Source organism: Nematostella vectensis, chromosome 2, assembly GCF_932526225.1.
Source record: "Nematostella vectensis chromosome 2, jaNemVect1.1, whole genome shotgun sequence".
Taxonomy (NCBI): Eukaryota; Metazoa; Cnidaria; class Anthozoa; order Actiniaria; family Edwardsiidae; genus Nematostella; species Nematostella vectensis.
This window is the reverse complement of record NC_064035.1, coordinates 16,511,245-16,525,189: the sequence shown is the minus strand read 5'-3', so window position 1 is coordinate 16,525,189 and position 13,945 is coordinate 16,511,245. Positions and strand designations below refer to the sequence as shown.

At 38.9% G+C, this 13,945-nt stretch overlaps 1 protein-coding gene across 4 annotated transcripts; it reads right to left on the bottom strand.

Annotated features, from left to right (window-relative positions):
* Nucleotides 1-355: 355 nt before the first annotated feature.
* LOC5515716 (histone-lysine N-methyltransferase SETD2) lies at nt 356-13,702 on the bottom strand. 4 transcript variants are annotated; one of them, XM_032385483.2, is made up of 25 exons: nt 13,348-13,702; nt 12,275-12,305; nt 11,876-11,964; nt 11,469-11,527; nt 10,968-11,028; nt 10,610-10,661; nt 10,462-10,538; nt 10,242-10,365; nt 9,951-10,028; nt 9,778-9,875; nt 9,584-9,681; nt 9,392-9,462; nt 9,086-9,220; nt 8,088-8,201; nt 7,281-7,715; nt 7,162-7,191; nt 6,946-6,997; nt 6,831-6,861; nt 6,491-6,625; nt 5,225-6,364; nt 4,049-4,136; nt 3,503-3,703; nt 3,014-3,115; nt 2,531-2,597; nt 1,143-1,255 (listed from the first exon to the last, which is right to left on the bottom strand). In XM_032385483.2, the coding sequence occupies exons 1-24, from the start codon at nt 13,383-13,385 to the stop codon at nt 2,532-2,534; spliced, it is 3,405 nt and encodes a 1,134-aa protein (XP_032241374.1). In that variant the 5' UTR covers nt 13,386-13,702; the 3' UTR covers nt 1,143-1,255; nt 2,531. The 4 variants fall into 4 exon arrangements, with proteins under 4 accessions (XP_032241371.1, XP_032241373.1, XP_032241375.1 ...); XM_032385480.2 differs by lacking the exon at nt 2,531-2,597 and having other exon boundaries at nt 356-1,255; nt 13,348-13,701; XM_032385482.2 differs by lacking the exon at nt 2,531-2,597 and having other exon boundaries at nt 356-1,255; nt 6,524-6,625; nt 13,348-13,701.
* Nucleotides 13,703-13,945: the final 243 nt, after the last annotated feature.

Genomic DNA, 13,945 nt, shown 5'->3' with positions numbered 1-13,945 from the left:
GACTTCGTGACATGATAGGGTGTGGTCCTCCTCCCCTCTAAGCACGCGCATGAATTTAATTTTCCATAGTCTACCACAGGTAGCCCAAAAAGTGGAAGAGGGTTTAAACCCACCGAAAATCGCTCAAACCCAGACACACTGGGTCACTCTGGTTTGCCTATATTATGTTTCCAAATTATAGCCCGAAAATTTATCGGCTCTTAAGACTGCTAGTCGAACCTGTAGACACCTGAACAAGCGGCAAAACTGACGTATTTAGAGACAGCATATTACAAACAGCACTTAAATTGAGGAGCTTCGACTTCAGCCTCGCCCTGGGCCAGCTCCGCAAAAATCGAAGAAAAATCAAGCAACATAGACTCAAGAATTTATTTTCTCAAAAGTACACATAAGATAATACTATCACTTACAAAACAAAAGTTGGGGCAAAATAACTGATTACTTGAAATACATAAAACAAAGGATCAGATCTATGTACATGTCTTTACAAATAAGGAAGGCGAGTGTTTTTTTTTATTAAGAAAATTGAAAATGTGATTTTTAAAAATGTGTACAATATACAAGGCACGAGAAAGGTAAAAAGTAAAAGTGGCCCATAAGGTTCACTTTATAATGAATGAAAGCTTTACGTACGTCACTGATTTTCCTAACAGGCAGGAACAAATACAGTATTGCGATAAGGCGTCAATCGTATTCCTCCAATGATTTTGCGAGTCGGTAGGAAATTCAAAGTGTAACCAGGTGTACTTGAATCTAAATAATACTTTTCCGCTAATAAGCCTGTGTCGGTGAAAGGGTATGGCGCTCTTAAATCACGAATATATCCCGTAGTTGTAGTGTGCAATACAGCAGCAATTCATAAGCGCTTAATAATAACTTGAAGTGTTTCAAAATCTTAAAATTGGGATGTGGAGGTAATCTTTTTATGTGAATATGTAATGATGATCTAAAAATTTCTCAATCTTCATAAAGCACCTCCTTATTGCAACATGTAAAATCGAAAACCTAAGATAGCTGCTAGAATTTCTGACCATTCGGGCATCGCGCTTCGAGTCCATGAAAATCTAAAACCTAGATATTAAGACTTTGTACAATCCTAAGTGCCCTATGGTCATGTCCGCTGGTAGACTGGGCCGAATTTCTTCATATAGCTTCGTATATAATCTTTCGTCTTGACTTTGACCGAGTCGTTGCACTGAAGGCTTTCCGCAGACTTGACGTGTTGCAGTTCCTTCATCATGACGCCGTGTGTCAGCTGCGAGGCGAAAAGCAAGATTGTAAGGAAACACCGAAACCATGAATTGCAAAGGTTAGATAATCCCAATTGTCTTTTGGTATTTTTAGGAACATATCCTCCTCGGTTATCGCTATGTTTAGTCACCCCTTTTTAACAAGTCAATGCCCCCTTTTCGGGATTCGATTGGCTATGCAGAGTAAACGTTTATCATGTTCAGCAAGTGCAATACTTGCAGATCTTATTCATATCAACTTCACATTAAGTGCGGCGCGCGCTACCATGACCACCAAGACAAAGCTAACCATGCGACGCGCGCTACCGTGGCCACCAAGACAAAGCTAACCATGCGACACACGCTACCGTGACCACCAAGACAAAGCTAACCATGCGACACGCACTACCGTGGCCACCAAGACAAAGCTAAACATGCGACGCGCGCTACCGTGGCCACCAAGACAAAGCTAACCATGAGACACGCACTACCGTGGCCACTAAGACAAAGCTAACCATGCGACGCGCGCTACCGTGACCACCAAGACAAAGCTAACCATGCGACGCGCGCTACCGTGGCCACCAAGACAAAGCTAACCATGCGACACGCACTACCGTGGCCACCAAGACAAAGCTAACCATGCGACGCGCGCTACCGTGGCCACCAAGACAAAGCTAACCATGCGACACACGCTACCGTGACCACCAAGACAAAGCTAACCATGCGACACGCACTACCGTGGCCACCAAGACAAAGCTAACCATGCGACGCGCGCTACCGTGGCCACCAAGACAAAGCTAACCATGAGACACGCACTACCGTGGCCACTAAGACAAAGCTAACCATGCGACGCGCGCTACCGTGACCACTAAGACAAAGCTAACCATGCGACGCGCGCTACCGTGGCCACCAAGACAAAGCTAACCATGCGACACGCACTACCGTGGCCACCAAGACAAAGCTAACCATGCGACGCGCGCTACCGTGGCCACTAAGACAAAGTTTACCATACGACGCGCACTACCGTGGCCACCAAGACAAAGCTAACCATGCGACGCGCGCTACCGTGGCCACTAAGACAAAGCTAACCATGCGACGCGCGCTACCGTGGCCACTAAGACAAAGTTGACCATACGACGCGCACTACCGTGGCCACCAAGACAAAGTTTTTAAGAATGTTGAGAAAACCATTAGAGATCTACTGTTTTCATTGACACTAGCTTTATAGCTAGGATAATTCTATCGTGATTCTGATGTTGACTGAAGCATTTCTTTGCTAACAAGCTTTATCTTTGGCCTACCTCACAAAACTTTGACCACGGTAGCGTGCGTCGACACTCTTTCGATCGAAAGAGGTAAAATACATACCTATTTAAAATAAAGTCGTCAGTGCTAACGGCAAATGGTGATTGTCAAATGGCAGTTCTTCTATCAAATGTAGAAATGTAGAATGTGAATGTAGAAAATATGGATAGTTTCTGCGATTATATTACTTATCATCTTTATTCTTACAAATAATTATACCCATAAGCATTCCCTGCTAGCAGAGGCCTCTTTTCTCTGTATTTCGCTGTGCTTGCGTTCGCTCCAGCCCAGCGAAATACAGAGAAAAGAGGCCTCTGCCAGCAGGAAACCATAAGCAGTGATCGGTCTTAGAACTGCCATTTGCCAATTGTCATTTGCCATTTGTACTGACAACGTTTATTGAAATAGGTGTATGTATGTACTAGATCTCCCGATATGGGACTTACGCAAGGGAGTAACTAAAAACCATGTCGACTCACCTTTCGCGCCAAATACTTGAAATCTTCGACGTTGGTGATGCGGCCTTGTTTACAGTCTACCTTGTGGTAGGGGTTCAGACAATTCACCACCACATTCGACAACTAAACACAGAGGCATAAAGTCAGCCAAGACACAAAAGACAAAAAGATGCAGCACAAGCTTTATCAGTTGAAGCCAAAAACTTTGTTTCTCCTCTTATTTGATGTAAAATAGCGCAATGAGAGCGATGATTCTCAATGTTTCACTTGAACGGTAATTTGTGGTTAGCATTAGCGTGTGTGTGACTTACTTTGACTCAAACTCTATCTCATGTTCAGTGTTTAGCGTGTGTTCATTTAGTAACATTGCTTTGCTGCCTTGACTTCTGAAAGCATTACTTATCTTTGTTTATTGAAGTTGAAACACGTTTAAATATCTACTTTGACTGTTAAGGCAATCTTTTGCATTCTGTTTAGCGCTAGTACCTTCTTGTGTGTTTTCATACTCACTTTGACTCTAAATGCGTCTTTTATCTTCTGCTTAGCGCTCATGGGCTCGCCGTGCGTGTGCTGACCAGGCGGGGAGAGTATGTTGCATTGGTTTTCGGTGGTGTCCGCAGGGGCGGTGGTGTACGCGAGTGTTGGGCTACGTGGAGGGGACCCTGGGGGTGTGGAGGGCGTCTTGGGTTTCTTCTTTTTCAGAGGGGGCTCCTAGGTAGAAAATTATGAACAATCATATAATGAACTCTTTTGTATTCCGGTGACAGGCGAAGGGAAGGCTTCTCTTCTGAGTCAAGCCTTTTCAACTAATTGTTATGCGAATTATAATAGGGATAATATAATTTCAACTAGTTCGGTATTGAATGCGAAACGCTAAAACAGCTATTTGAGTCTTAAGCCTAGGCCTTCCGATCTACACATAGCATCCATCCTCACAGTAATAAAAATAATAGAATATTGCTATTCAAGCATCAGAATTTAATCGTCCCAGTCATCCCAATCACAAAATAATGTGTAAGGTGCCCATAAAACGGTAGAATAAGATTGGAAGCTTACCTCGTCTCCAGAGTCCATCTCCATGTCAGTGGTAAACTTTCTAGGGCTAACAACAATCTCAGGGGTGGGCGGGTCCCACTGCGTCCGTCTGAAATAAAACGGAAGAGAATCTACGTTAAAAAATAAGAGACATACTTTCCAACGTCTCCATGTACACTTTCCAGCGCACGCAAAAATAGGGAAAAGTCCAATGCGTCTGAACGTTATCTCTAACTGGTCCAACCCCGTCAAATAACATTACCTAAAGCCATTTTTCTACACATGACCTTAAAGCCGCATTGTCACCAGTTTACTTAGGGAGGTCCGACGGAAACCTCAACCGTTAAAAGACAAAAGAGTACATATATTAGAATCAGAGATATTTAACTGGCCATCCGCTCTAAATTATCAATCTCATGCTCGAAGAAACTTTCAATAGACACACTGCTTTCAATATTTTGATTTTTTTTGCGTTTTCCATTAAAAATCATCGGAGATTGTTACGTAATCGACTGATAAACTGTCAGTAAACTGGTGACAATGCGGCTTTTAAATTCTACTCCTGGTCGTAACCTTCTGGACAATCATGTCTTGGCAAATTTCTAGCCATACAAAACAAACAATAACTTCACAACAATTACCTTGTCAAAAAACAAACAATAACTTCGCAACAATTACTTTGTCAAAAAACAAACAATAACTTTGCAACAATTACCTTGTCAAAAAACAAACAATAACTTCGCAACAATTACCTTGTCAAAAAACAAACAATAACTTCGCAACAACTACCTTGTCAAAAAACAAACAATAACTTCACAACAATTACTTTGTCAAAAAACAAACAATAACTTTGCAACAATTACCTTGTCAAAAAACAAACAATAACTTCGCAACAATTACCTTGTCAAAAAACAAACAATAACTTCACAACAATTACCTTGTCAAAAAACAAACAATAACTTCACAACAATTACCTTGTCAAAAAACAAACAATAACTTCGCAACAATTACCTTGTCAAAAAACAAACAATAACTTCACAACAATTACCTTGTCAAAAAAAAAAACAATAACTTCACAACAATTACCTTGTCAAAAAACAAACAATAACTTCGCAACAATTACCTTGTCAAAAAACAAACAATAACTTCGCAACAATTACCTTGTCAAAAAACAAACAATAACTTCGCAACAATTACCTTGTCAACGTGTGGTAGTAGTAGATCTTCCCTTGTGGGTCAGTGGCAGTTTTCCAGTTCGGGGGGAGCGCCCTTGGCTTGACCTTGGCAGGTGTGTGATGGTGCTCTGTGTTGATGATGATGCTCTCTGGCCCCATGCTCTCCGGGGTAGCCGCTGGCTCAGGGTGCTTGGCGTCCCTAGGCTGCATCGTGTCCTGTTGAATGGCAGATGGTGACTGTATCACCATTTTGTATGGGTAGGGGTTTTGTTGTTGACCCTGAGGAGCTCCATATCCTGGAAATGGTACTTGACCAGGCGCCTGCATGTGGGTGGTATTCGGCTGTGGTGGCATACCATGTTGTTGAGCATGGAATCTTGCTTCAATCACCATGTTCCCAGTAGGAATGACATTGGGCGGAGGCCTGTTATACGGCGAATGCTGAAATGACATTTGTTGCGTAGGAGGGATGTAATTGGGTGGAGGGATATTCCGGGGAAAGTTTGCTTGTATTGGGATGTTTGGAGGCGGTGCGTTTGCTGGCATATGAGAAGGATAGGGTCCTTGTTGGAATATCACCCCGCCAGATGCTTGAGGCCCATAGTATGGTATTCCCTGAGGCTGGTCCAAGATCGATCCTGTCCAGTGAAGTGATGGATCTTGCCACGGTCGGCCAGAGGGGACATTATAACTTGGCCTTACAGGCCCTTGACTGACTTGAGGACCATGAGAAGCAAATGGTTGGAATCCCTGCTTGGACCACTTGGACTTCTTGCCCTGTTTTCTTGATCTTGAATTCCGTTGGGCTTCACTCTCGGCGACAGCAAGCTCTTCTTCCTTCCCCATTTGCTGATTGTAGCCAAACACTTGGTTCTCTCCCCAATCAGCCGCCACAGTTGGTATATGATTCATGTCACCATCTGCACCTGATGGCACCTGGGCACTGCTGGAAACTGATGTTTTACCCTCTATAACGTCACTTGTTAGATCTTCCTTGCTGACCGGTTCTGGCGTTGCGTAGCCAGTCGACGGTTCTGCCTTGGACACAAGTGGGACGTCGATAGACATCAAAGCTGCCAGGGTATTAGATGTCTCTTCCTTATATGTCATCACTGGCTCCGCTTCAACTTTTACTGAGGAATCTGGCAGGCTTGGAAAAGAACTAGAATCATGGGAACAGACCGGCATTATACTTCAACCATAGAGATTTTACATACAAAATACAAGCACCAAAGCTCCCCCAGGCACGAACTCACAACCTGGCTAAAGTTACTACTTTGTGTTATACCTATCTGCCTGACGTATACACATATGATTTGACCTTGATTTTGTATGTTTTATCATCCTGTGGGTTTTTCTCTGCTTTCCTCTCTCTATCTGTGGTTCTGGCCACCTGTTCAGACTACATCTCCCCATCTTCATCCTGTTGAATCAATGATCTAATGGCATCACAACTAAACTAGCCATTATTTCTCCTATCAGTGGACGGCGTGGTTTGGGAAATTACGAGAAAGACTGCAAACATGTGAAAAATGTCAAAGAGAATAACTGTCTACGAGGACAACAACAAGGTACAGAAATGTAAGTATAAAAATTCAATCATAAAATAAAAGATGTAGGATAAGTACCTTAGTTCTCTTTCAATAGATGAAGTGAGACCTAAAATGTTTGGAGTGAAAGGTTAGATAAAACATGGTAATAACAAATTTCTGAATCTCAACATGATGTTAGTCAATGTCATACCTGATGTCCCTGTACTGCTTGTAGCAACAACAACTTCAGCTTTCTTCTTGACCTACATAGCACCGTAATGAAAATAAAACACCATCTATATTTGAAAAAATAGGTCACTAGGATGATAAAAAACAAGACGTCACTTCATGTTTAACGATGATAACTTAGTAATAATTGCCAAAGTAGTGTATTGTAGTACTACAGTACCGGTATCTGTAAACTTACAGGTGTTTTCTTGGGTATCCTGTAGATTTCCTGAGTGAAAGAGATCATAGAAGTCAATGAAAACTCATAGAAAAATCCTACACTAAAACATTAAAAAGCATACAGATTTGGACTCGAACCTTTAATGTGCTCCACTGCTTCAACAGCTCGTTCGCCATAGAGTTAATACTCTCATCAGTAGATGCAATTGGATCTTCCTCTGCAGATTTGCTATCATCTTCTGACAGCTCGTCTGGTGATTTGCCACCATCTTTACTCTTTGTTTCCTCACATTTGCTTTCTGGGCTCCCTCCCTCAGCTTCTTCCTCATCCTTGCTGCTATTATCTGAGAGTTGGCGATTAAGGTTTTGTTTATCTTTAGCTTGGTTTTCATCAACATCCTCTTGAGTCAATGTCCTGTCTACATCATCAATGTTGCTCTCCTCTTGACTGCTACTGCACGAGGATGGTACTTCCTCTACCGCTATTGCCCATTTGTTTACAACTCGCATAACTTTACTGTCTTCAAGTTGGTTTTTACTGCTCACAGGCAAATACTTGAGGGTCGCAAGTAGCTGCAGGGTCGATAAAAACATTCTGTGAGAATTGTTCAGATGTAAATCAAGCATTTATTAGTATACAGTCAAATCCTTCAATTGAGGATACCCTCCAGGGGAGAGTTTTTGCATATGTAATCTATTTTATGTCATAAATAACAGATTAACTGAAAGGTGAAATATGACTTGCCGGTATAATTGCAAACTCCCTAGCTGTACAGTACAGTAGTTAGTGATAATCTAGCCACTCTAGTAAAGTCCCTAGCTGTAGTTACTTCTAGCTGTCATGCCCATAGAGGTAGTGTACTTGTGATATAGTTTCCTACTTGGCTTGGTGGTTATTACACAATTAGAAATTAGCCATTATTGCAGAAACCCTAAATTCTGTACCTCTAGCTGCAGTTTGCTACTTGGCTTGGCCCCGGCATCAACCATCCAACTCCATAGCAAAGATAATCCTTGGTATCTGAGGAAGGCCTTGAGACATGACTGGTCTGTGGTGTTCTGCAAAAAATGATAAAGTACTACAAAGTAAATATTACAGTGAGGACACAGAAAGCGGGCCATGCTTCTTCCTGTGTCCTCACTGCAATTCTACTTAAGGTAAAACAATTTTAATTCTTAAAAGATAAATTCAAATAGAGTATCAAGCAATTTCCATCAATGAGTATAGAAATTCTTTTACCAAGATAGTTAAAAGCCGGTAGCTTTGCTGGATTGTTGTCTTTTAAAAGGTTAACATTTCACTGATTATTATTTCTGCAGTATTCCCATTTCAACATTTGTTGTTAGAAAACAGTGCGCCCTAAATGCCGCTACTTCAGGCTGAATTGCTGTTAGATTAGTCTCTGTGTTTTTGTATTTTATTGATAAGTGTTCAAGTATCCGTAGTGTCAGGGCCTTGTGTCCGTTCGCCTTCCCCTCTCTGCATTTATTCTTGTCTGTTTTTTATGTATTTTTTCTATATCTTTATGTATACACTATATAAGTTTGGAGGAAGCCTTTAAATAAATAAGTAAATAAATAAATAAACATTTTATAAGATTTTCTCAAACTTTGTTTTTTTACAACAGTACACAGTAGTGATAACTACTTACAGTAATTTCACCATGTATTCAAAGTTATCTAGGCAAATATATGCTAAATCGTGGGCTGTTTGAAATAGGAATAAATTCTTGAATATTATATATATAGTTGGATAAAAATGTTTGGGGAATTTGCTATCTCACTTTTCCTTTATCACTGTTTGCTTAGACTAGGAGGGATCTAGAACCGCTAGAGCTTCCCCCTACAAAAAAATTATTAATACTTTATTGGTTAAAAGATATTGCAAGCAATGTGTTGGCTCCAATTGTCCAACAAACCTCCCAGACCATCCTTAGATTTACCTGAAGCACTCTAAGAAGCATGATTCTTTGTGGCATATCCTCTGCCCTAACCATCAATCGGGATAGTTTCAGTGCTTGGTCACTGACAGTCATACCACGATGGTCACCAATTAGTCTTTCCAATTCATCTTCAAGCTATAATAAAAAAAACACATCTTAGATTGTTAGTAAATAAATTCATAGTGTCCAAATATGTTAAATAAATGTTCAAGAGCTTCTTGTAAGCTAGAATAGGCTTATTCAAAGAAGATATTTTATACATACAAATCAGTTGAGCTGATCACTATATTGCTATTGATTACATACCGTCACATCCTCAAAGTCAGATGCAATATTTCTCTTCTTCTTTCTTCTTGGTGAATTTGCAGATGGAGTTGCTAGAATAAGAAACCCTAGCATTTTAGACAAATTATTGCACCTCAGTCAATCAGACAGATTTCTGAGGTTTCAATAATAATAAAGCTGTCATGCATTGATCAAGGATTATTGTGCCTTTACCAATTTTTTCCACAGTAGTTTTCAAAGGGGTGTGTTTTTCACCACCAATAATTCCCCGACAGCTTGGAGACTCACAGTAACAGGTCTGCGCAATTTTTCTATAAAAAGTACAAAACATAAGATCATCATCATAATTTTTCTATCTACTGACAAGACAAGTATCAGAAGAATTAAGTACCAGCAAATCACATTACCCATATCTTTGCAGTTGGTAGTCAAAAGTAAGTTCTTCTCCAGCTTTTATTGTTCGTAATGTAAAGAATCCGATCCTCAATAAACCATTGACAGTCCACTGAAAAATATTTTTTCAGAATAATATATTACTATAATATATTAATTCATGTATTCAAATCATATACAAATATACCTTTTGAGTTACACAGTTTGGTTCACAACTATGATTTATGAAGCGTGATATACTTCCTTTCAACGTAGCATCAATTATCTAGAATAAAACAATGAATGATCAAGGAGTGAAAATTTTATTTTTTGTCAATTATCTTTAAAGTTGTAGTTTTGTTTCCATAGTATCCAAAGTCAACCTTCTCACAGTGATTCACCCCCCCCCCCCCCCCAAATGCCATAAAAACTAACACATATTCTAACACATATTCTACAAAGCAAAAAACATAATTTACACTATGATGACCATCATTACCTCATCAGCTCTTAATGTCATAAAATAGTAGTGCCGTCGCTTCTGTCTGTCATAACGCTGAGCTCTACTCTGGAAATCCCGATAGTTCATCACCTCACCACAGTACTCAATAACAAACTGGTTCCTGGAAAATCATAAGCCATCTACTCATTAAGCATACATAATCATTATTTTAGATTTAAAAATACAAATAAACTGGGTTTCACATCATTTTACTTACTGTTCTAAATCTTCAAGGGTTTTAACACCCCAGCCTTTCTTCTCTGTCTTGAAAACTTCAACTTTAATTTTACAGCCCTGGAATAAGGATAAGCTTTTTGGTAACTTAGTCAGACTTTAGAGTCAATTTTTATAATCATGTTACTAACCTCCTGAAACCTTCTATTAGTACACAGATCCCCACATGGACATCTATGGTTACTGAAAAGAATAAATGACAGTCCATTGGATACTTAGAAGTGAGTTGCAATGTGTGATGCTGTCTGATATTAGTATATAAATAAATAGTTTATTAGTATTGCAGATGCTAAAATTGCATCCTTAGGAAAATAGTTGCAGCCAGTGAAAATAAAGAAATTAATTTTGCTAAATAATTTAACTTAAGTAAAAAAGTTACAGAATCATGACTTCAGGAGTAAATTACAATTTAGCAAAGCCAACTTTAGTTAAAATCAAATAAACCTTTAAATAAAAATTAGGGGATAAATAAATAAAATGAAGACATACCATTCTATCATCAATAATCTATTTAAGCAATCTTCACCACACCCAACAAAATCTGGATTGTCTAGAATAAAAAAGAGTTAGTTGCAAGTGTATTTAATTAAAAGTTTAATGTTCCAAATAAGGTTGCATACATTGATTCTCAATCATGAATCAGGATACTACCATCCTATGAAACAACTTTTTGATTTGGCTAGCGTCAGAGTTGACCAAAAATATCATTAATTTTAGCTAATAAAACATGTAGAAGAAACACTTTTTTATGCAAACAGCAAATACTTCCACAAGTATGAGAACAATTCTAAAATAGACACTCTGCACAGTGTGTTGCTCTGAGAGTGGAATAAAAGTCATCCTGCATAATAAAACCCATTGGTCAGGGGCGTCACTCTCTCAGATTTTGCATGAACCTCAACATCAAAATCATTTTTTTATCTTCCTGTATACCAAAACCAATATCACAGTGCTTTTAAAATAAGGATTATACAAGGTATACTATATTACCTGGCTCTGGATAACATTCACAAGTCATCTTTCTCACTTCTTTGTTTATCCTCTTTTTTCTGGAAGATAGCAAAATGATACTATAACCATTCAAGAAAAACAAACAAGATACAGTGACAGGCTAAAATAAGTATGAATATATACAGGCTTTCCATGACTTTGTTATGGTCAAGTTTCAATTGTATTGATAGTTAATTACAAACATATATTACAATTGTAATTTTTTTGTATCTTTAATTGTTACTGTACTGTTATTGTCTAGCCTAGAATTCAGTCCTTAAGACTGCTAAGGGATAAAATAAAACATCTATCATTTATCTATGTATCCATCATGATCTATGTACCTCTATATGTGCATAGGTAAGGAGAAATTTGATGTGACAATTATGACTTTATGGAAAATTTACCTATTTATTAAATAAATATTCTCCATAACATTTTCATAATATGGTGGTTGGTCTTCTTCGGTTGATGATATGATTTGTTCTTCTTGAGCCTAAGAGACAGAAAGTTCTGTCAGTGTTACTTGGCTACTACAAGACATAACAATTACAAATGCTAGGATCCAGGGGCATGGTATGAACATGTCCTATGTACAAGGCTTGCGAGTCCTTTTTTTTAGAAAAAAAGAAAGGGAAAACATTAACTCAGGTACTTGTGTCAATTTTCCTGTCCTGTGAGGCCTGCAAGTTCTTTTTTTAGAAAAAGGAAAAGGGGATCAGTTCAGGTAGTTTTGTCAACCTTTTTTCACAAGCCTGTCCAAGCCCATGGGATTCTAAAGAGATCATATTTGGCAATACCCATACCTGTACCTCCTCATCACTGCTTTCCTCTTCCCTAAAAACATATAAAAATGTTAAGATAAGTATGTTTGCAACACAGGATGCATCGTGTTTTCCCTCATTTATCCCTGTATAAAGCAATGATAAAACAAATACTGTATAATGTGCGGAATGAAGAAGCAGAGATCATATTCAAAATGTTGTGGAGTCATAAGTCATCTAGCACCAAGTGACTCCACAGTAAATTTTGGTCATGATGTGATGGATATCATGGTGTATAAGAGTATGGGAAACATACATAGATTTACAACACAAACAATGAAAACAGTATTCTGAAAAATCGAAGCAGTGCGTCCTCATTTGAAATGGTGCGTGACCGGTGTTTGCAGCGAATTTTGCGAACTTGGATCAAGGTTCTTTGCCTCTTAAAGTGAACCTGCAAGAATTATGGGAATGACAAATCCTGTGGTATGTCAATCAATCAGAAGGTGAGATTATGTGCAGGTGTTGTAGAAATTATGAATATTAGACATGCAATACTAAAGTTATGCAAAAACAGGTGGTTAAGAGCAATTTAAACACCCAATTTAATAACTACAAGCAAGGCGTGGGAGGATTTATGGCCCTTTACCAGGCAAGAGCATACTGTCCAACCAGTGGGTGGATCTTAAATAGAGATTTGACATTTTTACAGTTCCTAAATTATGCTTTCTCGTCAACTCAAACTTTTATGGCAAAACTCAACAACAACAACAGCAATATTAGTTATCAAAAGCAAGACACACAGGACTGAAGATGTATGATCCAGTATTTTGTCATCAACAGAAAAACTTTGTTAACTAATCACTTGACATTGCTCATCTGTAAGTAAATTTTAAAACTTTTCGTGACTGGAAAAGTGAATCAGGTATTGAGGGAGGCATAACATAACTTGTGTTCAACATCTTAACACACAGAAACTGTCGTCTAGATGAAGGGTAGTACTTTTTTAAAAGCCATGTAACACAACTCGATGTACTAAGATGTTTTGGACATGAACGAAAAACAAACATATTTCGTCTTAAAAAAGACGTCAAACTTGAATGATCTCTACTCACCCACAGCTCTCAGATCTCTCTGAACTATCCGACTTCATATTTTTGCTGTTTTGCGCAGGTAATTAGAGATTGCAGCTCAACAAAGCTCGCACAATTTCGTCCCAATCTTTGCCTCGTTTAGAACCCAAACAAAGCACGCGAACCGGCTAGGTCTCGCTGTTTCTCGAGCAACTTTGTTTTACCACGTGATCGAAAGGTTGTTTATCAAAAACGACACCCCTTCCATCCAAGAATCCGTTGTGCTGTCGATTTAGCAGCGTAATTCGAATTTCCATCGTAAAGCGCGCATCGAATGCCCTCCATCCGCCATTTCCTCGATGCAGTCGAACCTTCACGCTAGTTCTCATTTGCATTTCTCTGTGGACACATCCGGGATATTTGAAAAGCTGACACGTGCGTGCGATTGGTTATTTCAATTCGCGGGATTGGAAGCGTGTGGAGAAAATACTTCAAAACACAAATTACAGCTGTTCTCAAAACTTTTTCTAATGTTTCAATTAAAAAAAAGATTCTTTTTTAATGAAAAACAAAAGAAAGCTAAAAAAGAGAAAGAAATACGATAAAAACCCTTAACAAATAAGGAGATTTTGATCTGCTT